Source organism: Myotis myotis, unplaced genomic scaffold, assembly GCF_014108235.1.
Source record: "Myotis myotis isolate mMyoMyo1 unplaced genomic scaffold, mMyoMyo1.p scaffold_m19_p_22, whole genome shotgun sequence".
Lineage (NCBI taxonomy): Eukaryota > Metazoa > Chordata > Mammalia > Chiroptera > Vespertilionidae > Myotis > Myotis myotis.
The window spans coordinates 2,147,032-2,168,885 of NW_023416327.1; the positions used below are offsets into that span (position 1 = coordinate 2,147,032).

The 21,854-nt window shown below is 45.8% G+C and overlaps 1 protein-coding gene and 1 pseudogene across 8 annotated transcripts in view; one reads left to right on the top strand and one right to left on the bottom strand.

Annotated features, from left to right (window-relative positions):
- Window positions 1–21,854, bottom strand: part of DYNC2I1 (dynein 2 intermediate chain 1) — a 61,084-nt gene that overhangs the window by 19,427 nt on the left and 19,803 nt on the right. For 7 of the 8 annotated variants that reach the window (XR_004975120.1, XR_004975121.1, XM_036355445.1 and 4 more), the window contains 4 exons: window positions 17,626–17,694; window positions 15,683–15,893; window positions 12,877–12,979; window positions 1,411–1,540 (listed from right to left, as the gene is read on the bottom strand). Coding sequence is in view for 6 of the 8 variants with exons in the window: in XM_036355445.1 (XP_036211338.1) it covers window positions 1,411–1,540; window positions 12,877–12,979; window positions 15,683–15,893; window positions 17,626–17,694 (513 nt within the window). In the remaining 2 variants the exon portion in view is untranslated. Of the gene's footprint in view, window positions 1–1,410; window positions 1,541–12,876; window positions 12,980–15,682; window positions 15,894–17,625; window positions 17,695–19,268; window positions 19,335–21,854 lie in introns of all 8 variants that reach the window. The other variant, XM_036355450.1, reaches the window with a different exon arrangement.
- LOC118679083 lies at window positions 9,346–9,816 on the top strand (annotated as a pseudogene).

Sequence of the window (21,854 nt, forward strand, 5' to 3'; positions counted from 1 at the left end):
CAAAAATAACTATCATGGCCTAAATACCATCAAGCAAAGGCAGTCTGGGTCTTAAAAGTTTGCTGTGTTTAATAGGCCTGACTTTCTAAAGGGCTTTAAAAAAGTCACATCAAACAATTCAGCTTTGGTGTAAAAAACTACTGAGGAGCCCACCAACATCTATTTTTTAAAGAACATACTGACTTTGCAAACCAAAGGCAATCTAGCCCTAGCGGTTTGGCTCAGTGGATAGAGCATCAGCCCACGAACTGAAGAGTCCCAAGTTTGAATACAGTCAAGGGCACCTATCTTGGTTGCAGGCTCGATCCCAGGCCCTGGTCGGGACACATGCAGGAGGTAACCAATGGATGTGTCTCTCTCACATCAATGTTTCTCTCTCTCCCCCTCCCTTCCACTCTCTCAAAATATCAGTGGGAAATACCCTGGGGTGAGGATTAGCAACAGCAAAACAGGTGCAGTAATGCGCGTCGTTACGAGCAGCTCTGAGATGAGGAAAGGGGCAGAGGAGAGTCAGCAGGACTCGCCCAGCAGCTCCTGCAGGGCCATCCCGTGACCTCCTCCTATTGTCACCGACTGAATGGACCCAAGTATGTGCCCAACCGCACCAACAGGACATAAGAAAATGCAAGAGACAATCCCTGCCTTCAACTTCGGGAAGGGAGGGCGAGTTAGTGACTGCAGCACAACAGGGAGTCAGCTGTGTGGCACGGAGGTGGCGGCTTTGGAATAAGAGAGCTCAGTGTAAGTCATGAGGGAAGGCTTCACCTCAGGCCTCGACCCAGGCCATGGACACTGAGAAACACACGTGTGACAGGAGGGGCAGGCTCGGTGACAGAGAAAACACAGGTCAGTGACGGGGGCCTCGCACAGTGAGAGGGCACACAGGCAGGTGAGGGGGCCTCGCACAGTGCACAGTGAGAGCGGGCACACAGGCAGGTGAGGGGGGCCTGGCACAGTGAAAGCGGGCACACAGGCAGGTGAGGGGGCTTGGCACAGTGAGAGGGCACACAGGCAGGTGAGGGGGCCTGGAACAGTGAGAGCGGGCACACAGGCAGGGGACAGTCAGGGCATACAGGGGGAGGTGCAATGGAACAGAAAGGATGGGACGAGGTTGAATCACTTCAGGGGGAGCATGGGAATCACTGGGTGCACAGCACTGGGAGGCCCTGCACTATGACAGTCACACCCTCACTGGGACCCGAGCAAGGGATCCAGGGGACATTCTGCTCCCCATGCAGCCACACTGGGAGCGGGGAGCTGCCCTCCGTGTGGGCTTCTGTGGACACCTGCACACCGTTCAGGTTCACAGGCACCACGTGGTGAGTGAGGGGCCCTTCTCCCTCCCTCCTCCTCCTCCGCACATTCCCTGCCCTCAAGGTCCAGAGCGCAGTCAGTACCTGCTGTACTCACCTGCTTGGTGTTTTTTCTCCCGAAGTTCCTGATGTACATGTCATATTCATTTACTGGCGGCAGATCCAAGAAAGAGAATGTGAATGAAAAGTCCAGGTCAATGAGTCGAAGCAACTTCGTGCTGCGTGTCCTGGAAAATAAATTGGAAACAGACAAGTTAAACTGAGCAATGCACAGGGGCATGCGGGGAGCCTTTGGTGAGACAGAGCTGCTGTCCAGGACTCACCTGTCAGTGTCTGTCTGAGGCATTTAGCAGTCACGCGCGGACCAACGTGAGAGCATCATGAACCATGCTTCCCGAGTCAACACAGAACCATGTCAGGCTACGTCCCTAGAACTGTCACGGAAAGCAATTCACTTCACGACTTCGTGGGCCTGGACCAGCACTGCCTTTCTGTGATGTCGCTGTGCTGTGGCCTGAAAGGGCGTGTCATGTTCGTGCTGCCCACGGTCCTTGAAGCGCACACCTGTGTCCCACGGGACTGGACCATGCAGTCGCCTACAGCCAGCCGCCCTGCTGCCCACAGGCCGCCCAAACCCTGCACTTGGTCTTCCTCGGCTCACAGACTCCTATTTGACCGCCGGGCTGGTCTCCTTTCCTTCCGGACGCTAATGCCGGCGCCAGGCTCCCGGGCACCCCATCGCAGCAGCTCTGCTCTCCTCCCAGCTGGTGCTCCACCCACAGGTGTCCTTCCCACTCACTCAGGGTCATTACCCAAAACACCACCTTCCCGTCACCTTACTCCCTAGCCACCATCCCATCCTCCCAACTTACAGCTCCAGTCCGCCATCCCCACACATCTCCCAACACGGCACCCCCAACAGATGACCCACGGCTCACGCATGTAAGCCTTCACGGACATGAGTTGTCCACAGTGCCATCTTTTACCCTCAGTGTTGGTGGTAACGGCCTTTCCATTCCTGCTGTTTGAGTCTTTGTGTCTGGCTTTCTCTTTTCCCTTAAGTCAGACTTCTTAGGGCTTATAAATTCTATGAATGTTTTTAAATAATTCCTTTTGGCTTTGACAGCTTCCAATTTTATGGATTTCTGACATTATCTTCTATTATTTTGTTCCTTCTCATTTCTTACCGTCCTTTGCCCTATTGAGATAGGTATGTGGACATTGGTTTGCAGCCTTTTCCATTTCCAATGTGTCTCAGAATAGCTTTAACTGCATCCCACAGCTTTTAAATGCTGTTTTCCTTTATCTGTGGAAAACAGTTTCTAATTCCCACTTGACTTCTTTGACCCACAGCTTTTTGGAAGTATAATACTTGATTTTCAAACTTTGGGGTATTTTCTAATTACCTTTTTATTATTGATTTCTAGCTTAATTGCACTGTGGTCAAAACACATCTTCTGTATTTTTTCAATCCCGTGTCCAGAACATACGATTTTTTGAGAATGTTTCTCTGTATTCTTCAAAAGAACATAAAAATTGCACTTGCAGGTATGTGTGTTAGATGTAGTTTAACCACGCACTCAAACCTTTGTGCCTCCACTAAATTTCTATCAGCTGCCAAGGGACATGCACTGCCAATGCCCACCTGTGTCTGAGGCACCTGTGTGCTGCCCAGTGTGCCCTGTCCACTCTGTGCTCCAGCACTGGGTGCATTCAGGCCTCCTGGCAGGCTCATCTGCTGAGCTGACCCTCTCATTGTTATGAAGTGACTTTCTTGTGCTCTTCCTGCTTTCAAGTTTTCTTTGAAGTTAGTGACATCAGCATTGTCTAGTTAGTGTTTGCTTGGCATATTTCCTCTGTCCTTTCTGAACCTTTCTGTGTCCTGATATGTAAGGTTTGTCCCTTGAAAGTCACATATCTGGCAGGTCCCATTCAACATCTTTGCATCACACCCTTGAGACGCCACAGGGACCTGACTCTTCTCCATCTTGACGAGCCTGTGGGGAACTGGTTTCCTTACACGTCATTTCACTCAAGTCACAGAGCTACTGATGATGTGAAGTGAGGCCGTACTGTGCTGAGTTGTTTTTCTCCAGTTCATTAATGTGTTAGGCAGGAATTTGTGGTTCTGGTTTAATCTCCCATCTTCCTGTTGTTGTCTCTGTTCCATGACCTTTGTTCCTTTGTTGCTCCTTTCCTGACTACTTTTAAAAAAATATATGTATACATATTTTTATTGATTTGAGAGAGGAAGGGAGAGACAGACAGAAACATGAATGATAAGAATCAGTGATCAGCTGCCTCCTGCACACCCGCTACTGGGGATCCAGCGGCAGCCCCGGCATGCACCCTGACTGGGAATCAAACCATGACCTCCTGGTTCATGGTCGACATTCAACCACTGAACCCCACCAGCTGGGTTCCTGACTACTATTTGATTAGCCACATGTTGTTGTTTTTTATAATTCCATTAACTCTTCTACTTGCTTCTTAGTTATACATTTTTTTCATTATCTCTTAATGGTTACCCTAGACATTTCAACAAGCATTCCTGACCTATTAAAGTCTACCTTAAATTAAATACTTTTACCTCTTCCTGTCGGGACCTCATCACGATTTATTGTCGCCCTTCCCCTGCTCCAGTTCTTGGACTACGTCAAGGTAATTTAGTCCCATACACCTTTCAACCCCACGTGCAGTGACATGAGTTCCTACTTACACCTGCTGACCTTTCTTTTGCCACTGTTTCCTAGTTGAACCCGTGTGTTACAGGCAAGCATTCCTCTGCATTCTCATCACATAAGTAGCATCAGTTTTTAAAACCTCGCCTATTTCTAGAGAAGAAACTTACCACATTATTGTTTGAATAGCCACTTCTCTGACTGTTCACAGATGTAATTTATAGTGTGTGGGGGGGGATTGAGGGACAGTTAGATCTTGCAGGAGTCTCGGGGACTGGCAGGTCAGACTCTCATGGAAGGGGAGCCCCTGCTACTGCCACAGGCACCCCAGGCCAGGTGTAGCTTTGGCGCAGAGCCCATGCTTCTGATAGAGGGGAGCAGCAGAGGCCAGGAGCGCAGCCACACTGACACCAGGACTGGCTCAGACACCATCCCGAATCAGCGCAGGGAGCTGCTTACCAGCCATAACCCATGTGGGCCCACCATCACGCCTGGGCGTGAGTGGCATGGTACCGCGGACTCCCAAATGTCTGCAGTGAATGCACAACAGAGAGGCTTCCTGCGCCGTACCTCCTTGCTTGTGCACCCGGACCCTGCAACCCAGGACCCCGCACTGTGAGTACAAGCCAGGGGGACCATGGACCCCACCCCCACCCCAGGACCATGCTGCCAGTCTGACCCAAAGCCGCCTGACACACACCCCACTCCGGGCCCCAGGAGAGCACTGCCGCTGCAACCTGGAACCACATGGAGGGCTCAGCCCCAGGTCACAGGTCAATGCTATCATTGCAATCCGGAGACACTCGGCACATGCCCACCCTGGGCCACAGGACTGTGCTGCCGGTGCAACTCAGTGTGCCCAGCCACTGGTCCCAGGACCGCATTGCAAGTGCACTGCCAAGAGGGACCTAGGGCGCCACACTGCCGCAGGTGCCAGGGTGGCACAGTGAACTGCACACCAGAGGGCTCTGGCCCCCACAGGGAGTCACACAATAGAGGAACTGTGCACGTGCCCCCACAACCCAGAGCATCTGCAGCAGACAACTGAGGGACCAGGACCATGGTAGAAGTGGGTACAGCTCAGAGCAGAGACAATAAAGGCATGAGGTTCAGGCAGACCCAGCCTCTGGGCTAACAAGTTCCAGACCATTGGACCTCTAGGGACTTTAACCCCTTGGACCTTAATCAGGGTGCCCAGGGCCAGAAAGAGACAGCAAAAATGGGAGACAAAGAAACAATCCCCAAAGGAAAGAAAAGGAGAACTCATCAGAAAAGAAACTAAATGAAATGAAGGCAAGCAATATGTCACAGAAAGAATTCAGACCAGCCCTAACCAGTTTGGCTCAGTGGATAGAGCGTGGGACTGTGGACTGAAGGGTCCTGGGTTCAATTCTGGTCAAGGGCATAAATCTTGGTTGCGGGCACATCCCCAGTAGGGGGTGTGCAGGAGGCGGCTGATTGATGTTTCTCTCTCATTGATGTTTCTAACTCTCTATCCCTCTCCCTTCCTCTCTGTAAAAAATCAATAAAATATATATTTTTTCAAAAAGAATTCAGACCAAAGGTTATAAAGATGCTCAACCATCTGGATGAGAAATTCACCAACATGTGTAAAAATCAAGAGGAAATGAAGAATGACATCGCTGCAATGAAGAACACAATGGAAGGTTTCAACAACAGACTAGAAGCAGCAGAGGACTGAATCAGCGAGTTAGAAAATAGGATAGAAAAAACACCCAATCTGAAAAGCAATTGTAAAAAAAAGCAGGAGAGTTTAAGGGAGGTTTGGGACAACATGAAACGAAGCAACATCCTCATAATAGGGGTGCCAGAAGGACAAGAAGAGGAGCAAGGACTAGAAAACCTATTTGAAGAAATAATGACAGAAAATGTCCCTGACATGGGAAAGAAAAAAAATCACACAAGCACACAGAGTCCCAAATAAGATACACCCAAAAAAGACCACACCAAGACACATCACAATTACAATGGCAAACGTTAATGACAAAGAAAGAATCTTGAGGGCTGCAAGAAAAAAACAGAAAGTTCCCTACAAGGGATCGCACATTAGACTATCAACTGATTTCTCAACAGAAACACATCAGGCCAGAAGGGCATAGAATGGAGTATATAAAATAATGCAAAGCAAGGGACTGAATCCAAGAATACTCAATCCAGCAAGGCTATCATGCAAAATTGAAGGGAAAATCAGGAGCTTCACAGACAAAAAAGGCGAAGGGAATTTATTACCACCAAGCCAGCAATGCATGAAATGCTAGAGAGAATGTTGTAAAGAGAAGAAATAGACAGGGAATAAGGAAAACAGGAATAGAAAATAAAAATGGCAACAAACTACCTATCAATAATAACCTTAAATGTAAATGGATTAAATGTTCCAATCAAAAGACATAGGGTAGTTGAATGGATAAGAAAACATGCCCCATATATAAGGACTCACACAGACTGAAAGTGAAGGAGTGGAAAAAAATATTTTAAGGCAAAAGGAAATGAAAAAAAAAATTGGAGTAGCAACACTTATATGTGACAAAAATAGATCTCAAAGTGAAGGCCATAACAAGAGATAAGGAAGGTTACATCATATTACTAAAGGGATCAATACAACAAGAGGATATAACTCTGGTAAACATATATGCACCCAACACAGGAGCACCAAAATACATTCAAAGAAAACTTCAGGAAGATATCAAGGGAGAGATCAACAACAATATTATCACAGTAGGGGACTTTAATACCCCATTGACATCACTGGATAAATCTTCTAGACCAGGGGTCCTCAAACTTTTTAAACAGGGGGCCAGTTCACTGTCCCTCAGACCGTTGGAGGGCTGGAGTCGGAGAGTGCAGCGCACATTCCACACATGCACACTACGGGCCTGGGACGAGTCGGCTGCTAAGCAACAGGCAGCGGCTGCAAAAACACCCGGCAGGCCAGATAAATGTTTACAGCGGGCCGCATGTGGCCCGTGGGCTGTAGTTTGAGGACCCCTGTTCTAGACAAAAAAAAAATTAACAAAGAAACAGCAATCCTAAATGACTCAGTAGATCAGATGGAACTAATTGATATCTTCAGAACATTTCACCCCAAAGCTATGGAATATACATTCTTCTCAAGTGCACATGGGACATTTTCAAAGATAGACCGCATATTAGGATACAGGCTAAACCTCTTCAAATTCAAGAAGACTGAAATCATATCAAGCATCTTCTCAAATCACAATGGCATAAAATTAGAAATCAACTATAATAAAACCAATAAAAAAAATCAAACACTTGGAGGCTAAATAGCATGTTATTAAACAATGATTGGGTTACCAAAGAGATCAAAGAAGAAATTAAAAACATCCTGGAAACAAATGACAATGAAAACACAACAATCCAAAATCTATAGGACACAATGAAAGCAGTTGTGAGAGGGAAGTTCATAGCTATACAGGCCTACCTCAAAAAACAAAAAAAAATTAATAATAAATTATCTAACCTTACAACTTAAAGAGTTAGAAAGAGAGCAACAAGAAAAGCCCAGAGTAAGTAGAAGGAAGGAAATAATAAAGATTATAATGGAAATAAATGACATAGAGACCAAAAAATGATACAAAAGATCAAAAGAACCAAGAATGGTTCTTTGAAAGGATAAACAAGATTGATGAACCTCTACCCAGGCTCACCAAGAAGCAAAGAGAGAGGAGCCAAATAAACAAAATGAGAAATGAAAGAGGTGAAGTAACAACCGACCCCCCAGAAATACAAAGGATCGTAAAAAAAAAAATACTACAAACAACTCTATTCCAAAAACTAGACAACCTAAATGAAATGGACATATTCCCAGAAAAATACAATCTTCCAAAACTCAATCAGTAAAAATCATAAAATCTGAATAGGCTGATAACTACTGAGGAAATTGAAGCAGTCATCAAAAAGCTTCCAGCAAACAAAAGCCCTGGTCCGGACAGCTTCACAGGGGAGTTTTATCAAACATTCAAAGAAGAACTAACACCTATACTCCTCAAAGTATTCCAAATAATCCAAGAGGAACACTTCCAACCTCTTTTTATGAAGCCAGCATTAACCTACTCCCAAAACCAGATAAAGATGCAACAAAGAAAGAAAACTATAGACCAATATTCCTGATGAACAAAGATGCTAAAATCCTCAATAAAACATTAACAAATGTCATCCAACAATTTATTAAAAAGATCATGCACAGTGACGAAGTGGAATTTATTCCAGGGATGCAAGGATGGTACAATAGTCGCAAATCAATAAATGCGATACATCACATAAACAAACTGAAAGACAAAAATCAGATGATCATATCAATAGATGCAGGAAAAAAACATTAGATAAAATGCAACACCGTTTCGTGATAAAATACTCTCAGCAAAGTGGGAATAGAGGGATCATAACTCAACATAATAAAAGCCATATATGACAAGCCTACAGCAAACATTATACTCAACGGGCAAAAACTAAAACCATTTCCCCTAAGAACAGGAACAAGACAGGAATGTCCACTTTCACCACTCCTGTTCGACATAGTACTGGATGTTCTAGCCATAGCAATCAGACAAGAAGAAGAAATAAAAGGCACCTGTATTGGAAAAGAAGAAGTAAAACTGTCATTATTTGCTAATGACATATTGTACATAGAAAAATCCTAAAGACTCCATCAAAAAACTACTTGATTTAATAAATGAATTAGGCAATGTAGCAGGTTACAAAATTAACACTCAGAAATCAATGACATTTTTATACACCAATAATGAACTTCTAGAAAGAGAAACTAAAAAAAATAATCCCATTTACCACTGCAACAAAAAAATTAAGATACCTAGAAATAAACAACTATAGAGGTAAAAGACCTGTACTTGGAAAAATACAGGAAAAAAGAGATAGAAGAAGATATAAACAAGTGGAAGAATATACCGTGTTCATGGATTGGTAGACTCAACATCACTAAAATGTCCATACTACCCAAAGCAATCTATAACTTCAACGCAATCCCCATTAAAATCAATGGCACATTTCACAGACCTAGAACAAACTCTCTAAAAATTTGTATGGCGTGAAAAAAGACCCCGAATAGCCGCAGAAATCCTGGGGGAAAAACAACAAACCAAAGTTGGAGGGATCACAATACCAGACATCAAGTTATATTACAAAGCCACTGTTCTTAAAGCACCCTGGTATTGGTGCAAGAACAGACACATAGACCAAGGGAACAGAATAGAGAACCCAGAAGTCGACCCAAGCCATTATGCTCAATTAACATTTGACAAAGGAGGCAAGAGCATACAGTGGAGGTATGCATGGGGCTGGACTGACCTGAAAAAATGTCTGGATTTCTAGAAGGCTTGAGATGCTCAGAATGCATTGACTGGGGGGAAAACGCAATACTATTGCTTCCATTGCTGCTGGTGTTCTATTTTTTACAAGCCGGTGGATGGTCATAGACGCAGCTGTCATTTACCCCACGATGGAAGAGTTCAACCATTCATACCATGCCTGTGGCGCTATAGCAACCATTGCCTTCCTAATGATTAACGCAGTATCGAATGGACAAGTCCGAGGAGACAGTCACAGTGAAGGTGGCCTGGGTCAAACAGGTGCTCGCATTTGGCTGTTCATTGGTCTCATGTTGGCCTTTGGCTCTCTGATTGCATCTATATGGATTCCCTTTGGTGGTTATGTTGCTAAAGAAAAGGCTGTAGTACACCCTGGAACTGCTGTCTTTTTCCAAAATGCCTTCATCTTTTGTGGAGGACGGTTTTAAGTTTGGCTGCACTGAAGACTCGTGGCAGTGAGACATCTGACTTATTGCACCTGTACAACAGCCCTGAGTGGGTTTGTTCTGTTGTGTTTGTTTTTATTTTAATAGTCACTCCCAATCTTTTGTCATGACATTTTCTAAACTTATTTCTGAGTGTAGTCTCAGCTTGCATTAGTATTACATTTAGTGATACTAAAATCATGAGAAATCGCTATTTAAACAATAACAACAAAACTCTATTGTGGTATGCATTTGATTAACTTATCAAATGTTAAGGAAAAGTATTCCACGTGAGTAAGTTTTGTTAAGTTTTATCATGGTATAATTGTAAAAATAAAAAAAAATTATAAAAGAAAAAAAAAAGAGCATACAGTGGAGTCAAGAAAGTCTCCTCAATAAATGTGGCTGGGAAAATTGGACAGATACAGGAAAAAAATGAAACTAGACACCATCTTACACCATACACAAGAATAAACTCAAAGTGGATAAAAGACTTAAATGAAAGATGGAAAACCATAAAAATCTTAGAAAAATCCATAGGCAGCAAAATATCAGACATACTTCATGGCAATCTATTTACTGACACATCTCCTGACCTAGGACAATGGAAACTAAGGAGAAAATAAACAAATGAGACTACATCAAAATAAAAAGTTTCTGCACCGCAAAAGAAACCATCAACAAAACAAGAAAGCCCACTGCATGGGAGAACATATTTGCCAATCTTATCACTGATAAGGGTTTAATCTCCTAAATTTGTAGGGAACTCATACGACTTAACAAAAGGTAGATAAACAATTCAATCAAAAAATGGGCAAATGACCTAAATAGATACTTCTTGAAAGCAGACCTACAGAAGGCCAAGAGCCATATGAAAAAAATGTTCAAAGTCACTAATCATCCGAGAGATGCAAATCAAAACAACAATGAGGTACCATCTCACACCTGTCAGAATGGCTATCATCAACAAATCAACAAATGACAAGTGCTGGAGAGGATGCGGAGAAAAAGGGAACCCTCGTGCACTGCTGGTGGGAATGCAGACTGGTGCAGCCACTATGGAAAACATTATGAAGTTTCCTCAAACAAGTAAAAATGGATCTGCCATTTGACCCAGTAATCCCACTTCTAGACTATATCCCAAGAAATCAGAAACACCAATTAGAAAGAACATATGCACCCCTATGTTCATAGCAGCACAATTGTTCATAGCACACAATGGCTAAGATTTGGAAACAGCCTAAGTGCCCATCAGCAGATGAGTGGATTAGAAAGCTGTGGTACATCTACACAATGGAATGCTATGCTGCTGTAAAAAAGAAGGAATTCTTACCATTTGCAACAGCATGGATGGAACTGGAGAGCATTATGCTAAGTGAAATAAGCCAGTCGGAGAAAGATAAATATCATATGATCTCACTCATTTGTGGAATTTAATGAACAACATAAACTGATGAACAAAAATAGAGCCAGAGACAGAGAAGCATCAAACAGACTGTCAAACCTCAGAGGGAAGGCCGGGGAGGGTGGAGGTGGGGGAGAGGGGGATTAGAGGGGGTAAGAAATCAACCAAACAACTTTGTGCATATGAGCATAACGAATGGACACAGACAATGGGGGGAGAGTGAAGGCTGTGGCTGGGGGGCTGGGGGAGGTTGTGAGAGGACAATGGGGGGAAAGAGGCATATGTAATACTTTTAACAATAAAGAATTAAAAAATATTGAATGAGATAACATATGCAAGGAATGTAGCACAGAACTTGCCTATAATAAACAATAAATAGAAAAATAAAGAAGATGTAACTTATTTTCATACATTTAATGACAGCCTAGCGTTTTCTACTGTGTCCTCACCATCCTGGGTCCCTCTGGTGGAGGCGGGGAAGCAGGTATGGGAATGGGCTGGTTTCTCTGCCTTCTCTGGCTGGGGTGGCTGCCCAGCCCAGCTCCCTGTCCTGCAAAGGGGCCCACAGTCCTGCCCAGAGGCTCAGTCTCAGCACCTGTGTGGTCATCTGCGTCACACCCTCACGTCAGTGCTCCGACGGTTCCTGTTTTCCTGCCTGGATCTCCAGTTGAACTGACTTCTAGTGATATTTAGCTTTGTATACTCACTTATTAAAACAGTTTGTGCATTAGGGATAGTAGACCCCTATCATTTTGCAAATATATTTTCCCAATTGGTCAATCACCTTTAAATTTGGTCAAGTTTATGGAGTACTGCACCTTACAGAAATTTAACATTTTATCTGCTTTTTAAAAAATATATATTTTTATTGATCTCATAGAGGAAGGGAGAGGGAAAAATAGGGAGAAACATCAATGATGAGAGAAAATTATTGATGGGCTGCCTCCTGCACGCCCCACACTGGGGATCGAACCTAACAGCCCCGGCATGTGTCTTGACTGGGAATCAAACCGCGACTTCCTGGTTCATAGGTCGATGCTCAACCACTGAGCCTCACTGGCCGGGCTTAATCTTCTTTTATTCTCAGAAACTCCTTTCCTGTCACTGAGAAAACCACTATGTTGCCTGTGCTCTTTTATTCACTTTCCTCTTTACCTTTTATCCATTTGGAACTGGCCCTGGGGATACTGTAGGGCAGGTGGCTCTCTGCCTTCGCGTTGCTAGTTAATGCACTAAACTGACATCGAGTGGCATCGGCGCTATGCAGTTTGGATTCTCCTCCTCTGTGCCTTATTCCCTTACAGCACGATGACACACATCGATAAAGTGTCCCTACATTTTCCTCAAAAACTCTTAAATTATTATTTATCATTAAGCTATTCATGTTTCAGCCTTTGATTTTTTTTTTCTTTTTCAATCTTTAATATGATTTTTGACCCAGAATAATTCATGTGATGCGCGTGAGTGGGATTCTGCCTCAGCCAAACTGGGTGCCTCCCGTAAGCGCAAATCCCGCACGTTAGAAGCTGCGCATTGGGACACAGCGCACCTGTGCTCACATGACGGGCGCCAAGAAGCAGCGCAGACAAAGAACGCGCAGTCAGCAGTGAGACAAAGCTCCATTTTAAAAGTGTACTGAAGAAAAACACTGCAACTCCACAGACTCCGCCAATTCCCCAGGGCACCTACTTTTGCTTCAGGGCCTGAGTCCGACTCTTTTGGCGTTGTGAGGCGGTTGCAAAATCCACAAAAATTCCACACACAGGGGCTCTGGAAGGTGAACTGTTTGCATCTGTACAGAAAAAAAACAACAATTTTTTGAAACAAATATTTCAAGCAAAAAATGTCAAGTATAAAATTTTTAGAAGCATATTTAATAATTGTAGCCCATGACTAACATTACTTATAAACATTGTTCACGAGCAGTTAAGAGACCGCCTCTGCTACTTTCATGTAAAACTTTCAGTCAACAAAGCAAAACTTAGTGTGTATGCGCCAATCACACCAGGGAGAGTTAGCAATATTTCAGAACCCCTCTACCATGCAGTCTACACTTCTCCCCACTCCCCGGCCCCTCCAGAATGTATGCCCTAATCAGGGAGCTAGGACATGAACATACAAGCAGCAAAAACAGAGACGGAGGCAAGTTAATGTTGACCCTCTACAGCAGTGGTTCTCAACCTTCCTAATGCCGCAGCCCTTTAATACAGTTCCTCATGTTGTGGTGACCCCCCAACCATAAAATCATTTTCGTTGCTACTTCGTAACTGTGATTTTGCCACTGTTCTGAATCGTAATGTAAATATCTGATTGCAGGATGTATTTTCATTGTTACAAATTGAACATAATTAAAGCATAGTGATTAATCACAAAAACAGTATGTAATTATATAGGTGTTTTCCGATGGTCTTAGGCGACCCCTGTGAAAGGGTTGTTCGACCCCCAAAGGGGTCGCAACCCACAGGTTGAGAACCGCTGCTCTACAGGCTCAAGTCCAGGGCAGGGCCCAGACTGAAGGGCGGTCTTGGTGGGAGCTCCTCCCACTGCCCTCCTCCCCCTCGGCCCTCCAAGGATTTCTGTGGTTTCCTGTGCAGATTTACTGCCACACTTGTTTGTTCAAATGTTTATTTCAATTGCATCTCATGCCCTCCAGCCGTTTTATCGGATCCCCGGGGCCCATGGGCGGGAATGCGCGGGATCTGGGTTGGGAGTCCTGCCGGTCACCTGCTGTGACCACGAGCAGGTTGTTCGCGGCCCCTTTCTCCTGTGCTGTGCGACTTCCACACAGGACAGTGCGACATCCACACAGGACAGCACGGCACGAGGGTGAACGCAGGCGTGTGGACGAGCACGTTCCGCTCGCTGTACCACGTAGATGCCAGGAGCCTCCTGAACAATGAGGAGACTGGACGATGTTTCACGGCACAGGGTTAAGACGGGAATGAAGGCATCTTGCCACACGGCTCACAAATGCCAGGTGTCAGCACCCTCACCAACCAAGTACACAGTTCACCTCTCAGAGGTTAGAAACGCTTTCAAATGCCTCGGCATAACCTCATGCCCTGGAAAAAGGTATTTACCGAACGGTTTCCTACTGCCCTGAGAAGGCAGCGAACAGGACAGTCAGCACAGGCGCAGCGGCAGCGCTCCGCAGTAACGCCAGCACAGCTGGGGCTGGGCAGCAGGACACAGGGAGTGGCCCCTCTCAGCCCAGGTGGTGGTGGCTGTTAGCACTAACAGTCACTGTGCTGAAGACAAGCACCTTACATGCATTAGCTTATTTAATTAACTCTCACAGCCCTAAAGAAGGCCTTGCCCTTATTTTGCAGGAAGGAAACTGAAGCACAGAGAGGGTAAGGTCCCACTCAAGACCACACAGCTAGTGACAGAGCCAGTGCCATTGAGGCCACTCCACGGCCCCTACCACAGGCAGGACGGCGCTCCGCTGGGCCAGGCTGGCTCAGTGTTAAATGGGTCCTGGAGGGCAGCGCCACCTGTCTGGGTAGCAGTGTAATCATAGTGAATAATTCTTTCAAATAAAAAAATACAACAAAAATAATGTCTTAATGGGGGTTCTAAATTCTTGTAAATCAAGCTATTAAAGCCCACAGTGCCCGGAACAATAAAGGACATGAATAAAATTTTTAAAAAAAGGTAATTCAAGGGTCTGCTAAGAAAACCAGGAACTGCAGAACAAAAGCTCGCAGGCTCTCAGTCACACCACAGCAGGCCCCCAACCCACACCTGCTGCTGCAAGGCGAGCGTCACCACCGCCCCGGGACAGCTGCTCCGGCTTCAGAGACACAGGTTAGCTGTGCATTTGGAGAACAGTCCATAATACTCAGGTTTTCTGCCTCTACAACAGGCACAGATGTGAGGGTAATAACCATTCTGCTCGACCTTCACTGGATTATTGCATCGCATCAACTATTAGTCATAATGAATTGTACCTATTACTTATGACTTGTTTTACTAGATAATTTACGGAGTGCACCATCCAATAACGTTAATACTGTCCTAGCTGACACGCTGTGTTAATTGTAGTATAAATTTATCAAGAGGCTACGGTTCCCTGTGATTTAGAAATATTTACTCCTGCTCTTATAAGTATCATTATTATAACACAATGCCAAGAATTTCTGAGCAAAACACACTCTAACGTCACAAAGAAACCCCCTGAAACACACTCAACGGGCCCCATTCTGAACCTTCCCCACTGCGCCGGCTCTGCGGGTGCGCCTGAGCCTCCGGTGGACACGCGAGGTCGGTGGGCAGACTGACAGGCGGGCGGGATGAGCAGGATGTGACCCACGTGAGCACCTCTGCACCGACCGTGCACAGCCACCCTCCGGCCCACCTGGCCCGGGCCCGAGCAGAAGGCTGTCGGAGCTCCCGCTGCAGACGCCCCGCACACTGGTCTCTGAGTGCCGCCTGACGGGAGTCGCAGGGACGAGGCCCAGCTCCCGGGGGCACAGACAGCAGCCCCACCACGTACCGGCCCCTGGCTCCCTCTCCCGCTCCGGTCGACCTTGCTTCTGAAACAGCTTCGACGACAGCTCGCCAATCCTTTCATTTTCTGCATTGATGGCGTTTTGAATTTCTTGTATCTCCTTTTTTCTGGCTGGAGGAAGTTCTTCCATTTTCTCTCTTGGTTCTGGCTCATTCGTGCTATCATCATCACAAACCTCAAAGTCATCTTCATAGTCCTACAAACAATAGTCATGTTTCCGAAAACTTTAAGACAAACTGACTTTAAAGAACACAAAGCAAAAGGTGCAATTTACCATTTAAAATAGACAGCCGCCGCCGGCTCCTGGCGGGCAGAGAGGACCCTTGCCTGTCTCTCCCCTTACATTTGTCAGGCAGACATCTCTAATCCAGCTGGCTCCCCTGCCAGCTCACCACATCTTCAACTACGAGATATTTTATACAAACCCATGGTAACCACAAAACAAAACCCAGAGCTGGGGCCAAAACATTAAGAAAGAGGAAATGAAGAAAAACATCACAGAAAACCATCTGACTGAAACAGCAGACAGAAAGGAAAGGGAAAAGAAACGGGGTCACAGAGCGGCCAGGGCACAAAGGGTGAAAGGGCTGCAGGGAGTCCTCGTGTACCGGGCCTCACCCCAAGCGTGAATGGCTGAACTCGTGGATTAAAAAACAAGACCCACCAATATGCTGCCTTGCAGAGGCCGTCACACCTGCAGGCGCAAACTGGCTTCCAGTGAGGGGAGGCGACACTCCCAGCAAACAGTGTCCGGAGAAAGGCGGGCCGAGCCACATTCGTATCAGACAAACAGATTTCAAGACAGAAGAGATAACACGATGAAAAGATGGACATGTATACCGATAAAGGGGACAATCCATCAAGAAGACATAGCGTTTACTAATAAATATGCACCAAAGATACTTTCAAATGATACTTCCAACAAGGATTACTATCCAAAATGTAAAGAACTCAACAACAACAACAAAAAATCTGCTTAAACAATGGGCAGAGGATCTGAACAGACGTTTTTCCAAGAAAAACACACAGATGGCCACAGCCATATGAAAAGATGCTCCATGTCACTAGTCATCAGAGAAATTCAAATCAAAACCATGAGATACCACCGCACACCTGTCAGAATGGTTCTATCAAAAAGACAAAAATAACAGGTGTGGTGAGGATGTGGAGAAAGGGACCCTGTGTGCTGCAGAAACAGCGTGGAGTTTCCTCAAAAACTAGGACTTGATAGACCATATGACCCAGCAATCCTACTCTGGTTACTTATTTAGAAATATGAAAACGCACTCATACATCTATGCACTCCTGTGCTCGTTGCAGCATTAGTCACAATAGCCAGGACACGGGAACCACCTGGCCATCGGTAGATGATTGGGGAAAGAAGACGTGGTGCATGTACACAAAAGAATGCGACTCAGACATAGAAAAGATGGAATACTGCCATTTGGGACAACATGGGTGGCTCTTGAATGTATCATGCTAAATGAAATAGGCCAGACAAAAAGGACAAAAACCATATGATTTCACTCCTATGTGAAATATAAAACAAAAAAGTAACAAATGAACTAACAAAACAAACTCCCAGGCCAAGACTATGAGGATGTGTGTATTATATATGCTCTACATATACACACACATACAAATATGCATTCATATGCATACATGTATACACCCCTGCATACATGCATATACATATATATATGTTTGGATGCAGTGCACTTAACAATGAATTATAATGTCATTCAATTACATCATATTGGTAAGCATTAGTAGACATATAACAAACTTTTTATAGATAACAGACCTGAATCAAACAGATATGGAATCTTAAGAGTAGTAAAGAGAGAAAAAAAAACTGTTATTATACTTAAGCTGATTTTAAGGACAAATTATGTTAAGCCAAGAAAAACTTTAATGTTTATACATACTTCAAAATCATCTTCAAAATTGGCCATGTAGTCAACATTTTCTAAGTCAATGTCTTCCTTTTCAATTTCCTATAGGTAAAAATCACACATAACAAAAAAATCAACCATAAATTTGAATCTTGCAAATAGGTTGGGAAACCACATGTTGTCTGAGATTCACTTGAAATCACTAACTTAAAAATGTATTTATAAAACTAACAACCTACCTCCAAATTCTTTAAGAATTTGCGAACTAATTAATTAGTATGACCAAAAAGAGAAAGCAGTTAATAAACATATGCTTTTTGAGAAACTTTTGTAATTCTGATGGCTAAAGAAAAAAAGTTTTATACAAAGAAATTCCAAACTTTAGCACTGCCTCTCCCTAGTCTATGTCCTACCCATGAATAGATCCCTATGTTTGCAGTCAGGAGCACACTCACACACGCACGCACACACGCACACACGCACACACGCTCGGCAGCCCGTGTGAACTGCCGCGTGCTCCCGTGGCTGAAATACAAGAACGAGGTCTCCGGTGTGGCGCTTACTCGGCACGCCCCCCACCCCTTTCCATCAGGGAAGACAGGCTGCCCTTCAGCACCAACTTCAGCACCTGCAACTTGGGGATAAAGAGAGGGACCCGCCGGTGGGCGGTGTCTCAGTCGTGTCCTGGAGGCCGCACAGTCACCGGAAGGCCACCTGGTCTGGGTCTTAAGGATGAGCAAGGGCTGCAGGAATACCTCAGTGCCCGGGGCTGCGGAGAGCTATCTAGAGCAAATAGTTTAGAGGAAAAACTGCCCCACGAAAAGGTCCTCCTGGCACATGGTCATGTGCACTCACTACACTGTAGGGATAGCACACGACATTTACTGCACAAGTAAGTAGGACGCCTGCTGACGGTCAGACACACCGGAGCCAACACCAGGCCCAGCGCTGCCCTGCTGACCCACCGCGTGCAAGCTGTGCGACCCGCGTGCCGGCACCACGTCCGACAGTCTGCGCCCAGCAAACACGCAGTGCCCACCACGTGCCAGGCCCTCTGCCAGGGAGGACAGGTGACATCTCACTTCTTTGCACAGCTAGAACCAGCTGGGGACAGTGACAAGACGGGCCATCACAGGAGTCTGCCACGTCGGCAGTGTTTCCCCGTCAGTTTTGGAAAGAACTTCTGTGATCGGTCCTTGCGGTAAGAGGGCATGCCACTGCTGTGGTCCCTGGAGCAGCATCCATTTCCCAAGTGACCTGTGACCTGGAGTCTCTCTCCCTGACATGGCCTGAATCTCATGTTTTGTGATGTCTCAATTCAGTTGCTTCAATTCTCCACAAACTTTTGAACTTAAATGCAGAGCAAGGATGAGGAGACTGGCCACTCACGCATCCTGAACCTGTTCCCTGCAAAGCGCTGTGCAAAGCCTCTCCCGGGCCTGCGGAGGAAGGCCCTGCACTCAGCAAGCCCATCTCCCCGCAAGCCCCGAGACCAAGGCTGCCTGCGACCCACCGAAGGGTTCTCAGACAAGCGAACACAAAGGTCATGCTCAGACCTCTTCCCCCTTCATTCTCGCCTTCTGCTATCCAGAGGAACACTCACGCCCCTAATGAAATGATGCTGGGAGCGAGGGAACACGAGTGCGGTATGTCTGCATCACAAGAGCACCCCTTACCACAGTGCCCTCACCTCCTGGCCTCGGAGCCAGCTTCCACACGGCGGGGCCCTCATCGTGGCTGTGCTGGGGGACAGAGCACAGCCAGGTCAGCAGCCAAAGGATGGTCTCTTGGGCACCCCCAGGCCCACCTGCTCCCCACCTCCCTGGAGGGGCTGCCCTCAGTGGTACTGTGCCTCGGTCTTTTCTCTCGGAAGTGAGGAGATGATGGTGCCTACTGCCTAGTGCCAGTGTTAGGGGCGGGTACAATGAGACTGCCCAGCATGGGAACAGCTGATGGCCAGCTCTGCTGTGGTCACTGGTACAAGGAAGACAGGACTCCAAGCACCATAGCCCCAAACTACTCAGTGCATAACACTGGGGCCGCACAATATCACCAGGAAGGAAACAGAGAGCTTTCATGCAGCTCTCTGCAGGCTGTAGGCTCTCTGCAGACACAGGCGTTCCCCAGGAGGCCAGGGCAGTGCCACAGACAGAAGACCCCCAGCCCAAGGAGCTGCCCAGGTCTCCAATGTCACTCCTGCAGGCTTTAGGTCGCTCCTCCGGTAAAAAGAACGTAAATGTCTCTCTGATCATTTCTTATATTGATTACATGTCAAAAGGATAATGTTTAAGAAATAGTGGATCGCACTGAAACCGGTTTGGCTCAGTGGATAGAGCATCGGCCTGCGGACTGAAAGGTCCCAGGTTCGATTCCGGTCAAGGGCATGTACCGGGGTTGCGGGCATATCCCCAGTAGGAGATGTGCAGGAGGCAGCTGATCGATGTTTCTCTTTCATCGATGTTTCTAACTCTCTATCTCTCTCCCTTCCTCTCTGTAAAAAATCAATAAAATATATTTTTTTTTTTAAAAAAAGAAAGAAATAGTGGATCGCTCTTGTCAGTTCGGCTGTGGGGACTGAAGGGTCCTGGGTTCGATTCCAGTCAAGGGCACATGCCCAAGTTGCAGCTTGATCCCCAGTAGGGGGCGTACGGGAGGCAGCCAATCAATGATTCTCTCTCATCATTGATGTTTCTATCTCTCTCTCCCTCTCCCTTCCTCTCTGAAGTCAATAAAAATATATTTAAAAAAATAAATAGTGGATCATATATTATTAAAACTAATTCTGTTTTCTTTTTATTTTTTTACTGGGACTACTAGAAAATTTTAAATTACAAATGTGGCTCATATTATAATTCCAGTGACCCACACTAATCTAGAGCTTACCAAAAACTTGGGAGACATAAGGAAAATATTAAATCTATATGTTTTCATCCAACAACTCTACTTCAAGAACTTTATCCACAGAGAGTATGGGGGGCTGTGCCACTAGAAATGGAGCTTTTCCACATGACTGGGAGGAACAGCCGGCTACATGGGGGGTGAGAGGGCAGGTGAAACAGAAAAAGGTGCTAAGGTCCCAAATACACATCAACATGATTGAAAAGGATTTCATGAAAAAAAAGATCCTATGGGAATTAGTGTGGGTCAGGCTAACTTTTCCTCAGGTGTGGTCATAGCTGGAGAGTGAGTGACCCACCACCCCCAAAGGGCCCACACGCTGCACAAACTAGTTCATGTAAATTGTGTGTTTCTGTGTACATGTATGAAATAACAGAGGCCAAAATCTGCCATATTATCTATAACTAGAGGCCCAGTGTACAAAATTCATGCATGGGTAGGGTCCCTAGGCCTGGCCGGCGATCAGGGCCCATCAGGGCCTTCCGGCTGCCGGCCAGGGCCTCCTTCCCTCGCAACCTGCACGCTGCCACTGCAAGGGAAAGAGGAGGCAGGGAGGTGGGGAGGCAGGGAAGCAGGGAAGCTGATCATCGGACAGGCCTAGGGACCCTACCCGTGCCCAAATTTCGTGCACTGGACCTCTAGTATATAGATAACAAAAAGCCTAGGAAAAATGGTTTCACAGCATTGTAACTGGTGTACCACTGCAGCTACAATAATCATGATGAAAACTGTTCCGTGTCTACTCTTCTGACGGCACCAACATGGAGGACTGGGAAGGGCGTGGTCTCTGATTCTCACCGTGCTGATACCACAGTGACAAGAGGAAGAACTTCACTCCCAGGAGAAACGGGCCATGAGGTCACCTGACCTGGGCTTCTCTTTGGGAAGACTTCCGTTTTTAAAAAATATATATTTTATTGATTTTTCACAGAGAGGGAGGGAGAGGGACAGAGAGTTAGAAACATCGATGAGAGGGAAACATCGACCAGCTGCCTCCTGCACACCCCCCACAAGGTACATGCCCTTGACTGGAATCGAACCCGGGAACCTTCAGTCCGCAGGCCGACACTCTATCCACTGAGTCAAACCGGTCAGGGCAAGACTTTCAACATTAATGCAATTTCTTACTCACCATAGGTCTGCTCAGACTTTCTATTTCTTCTTGAGGCAGTTTCAATAACTTACACCTTCCAGGAATGTGTCCCTTTCACCTGGCTGTCAGGCTAGATTGGAATGCTGTTGCTGCATCCACTAGTGAGAGTGGGTGCTGCAGTCTCAATGACACACAATTTTCTATTTCTCCCTTTAATTCTGTCACTTTTGCTTCCTGTATTTTAGGGCTCTTTTGTGAAGTATGTGCTCAC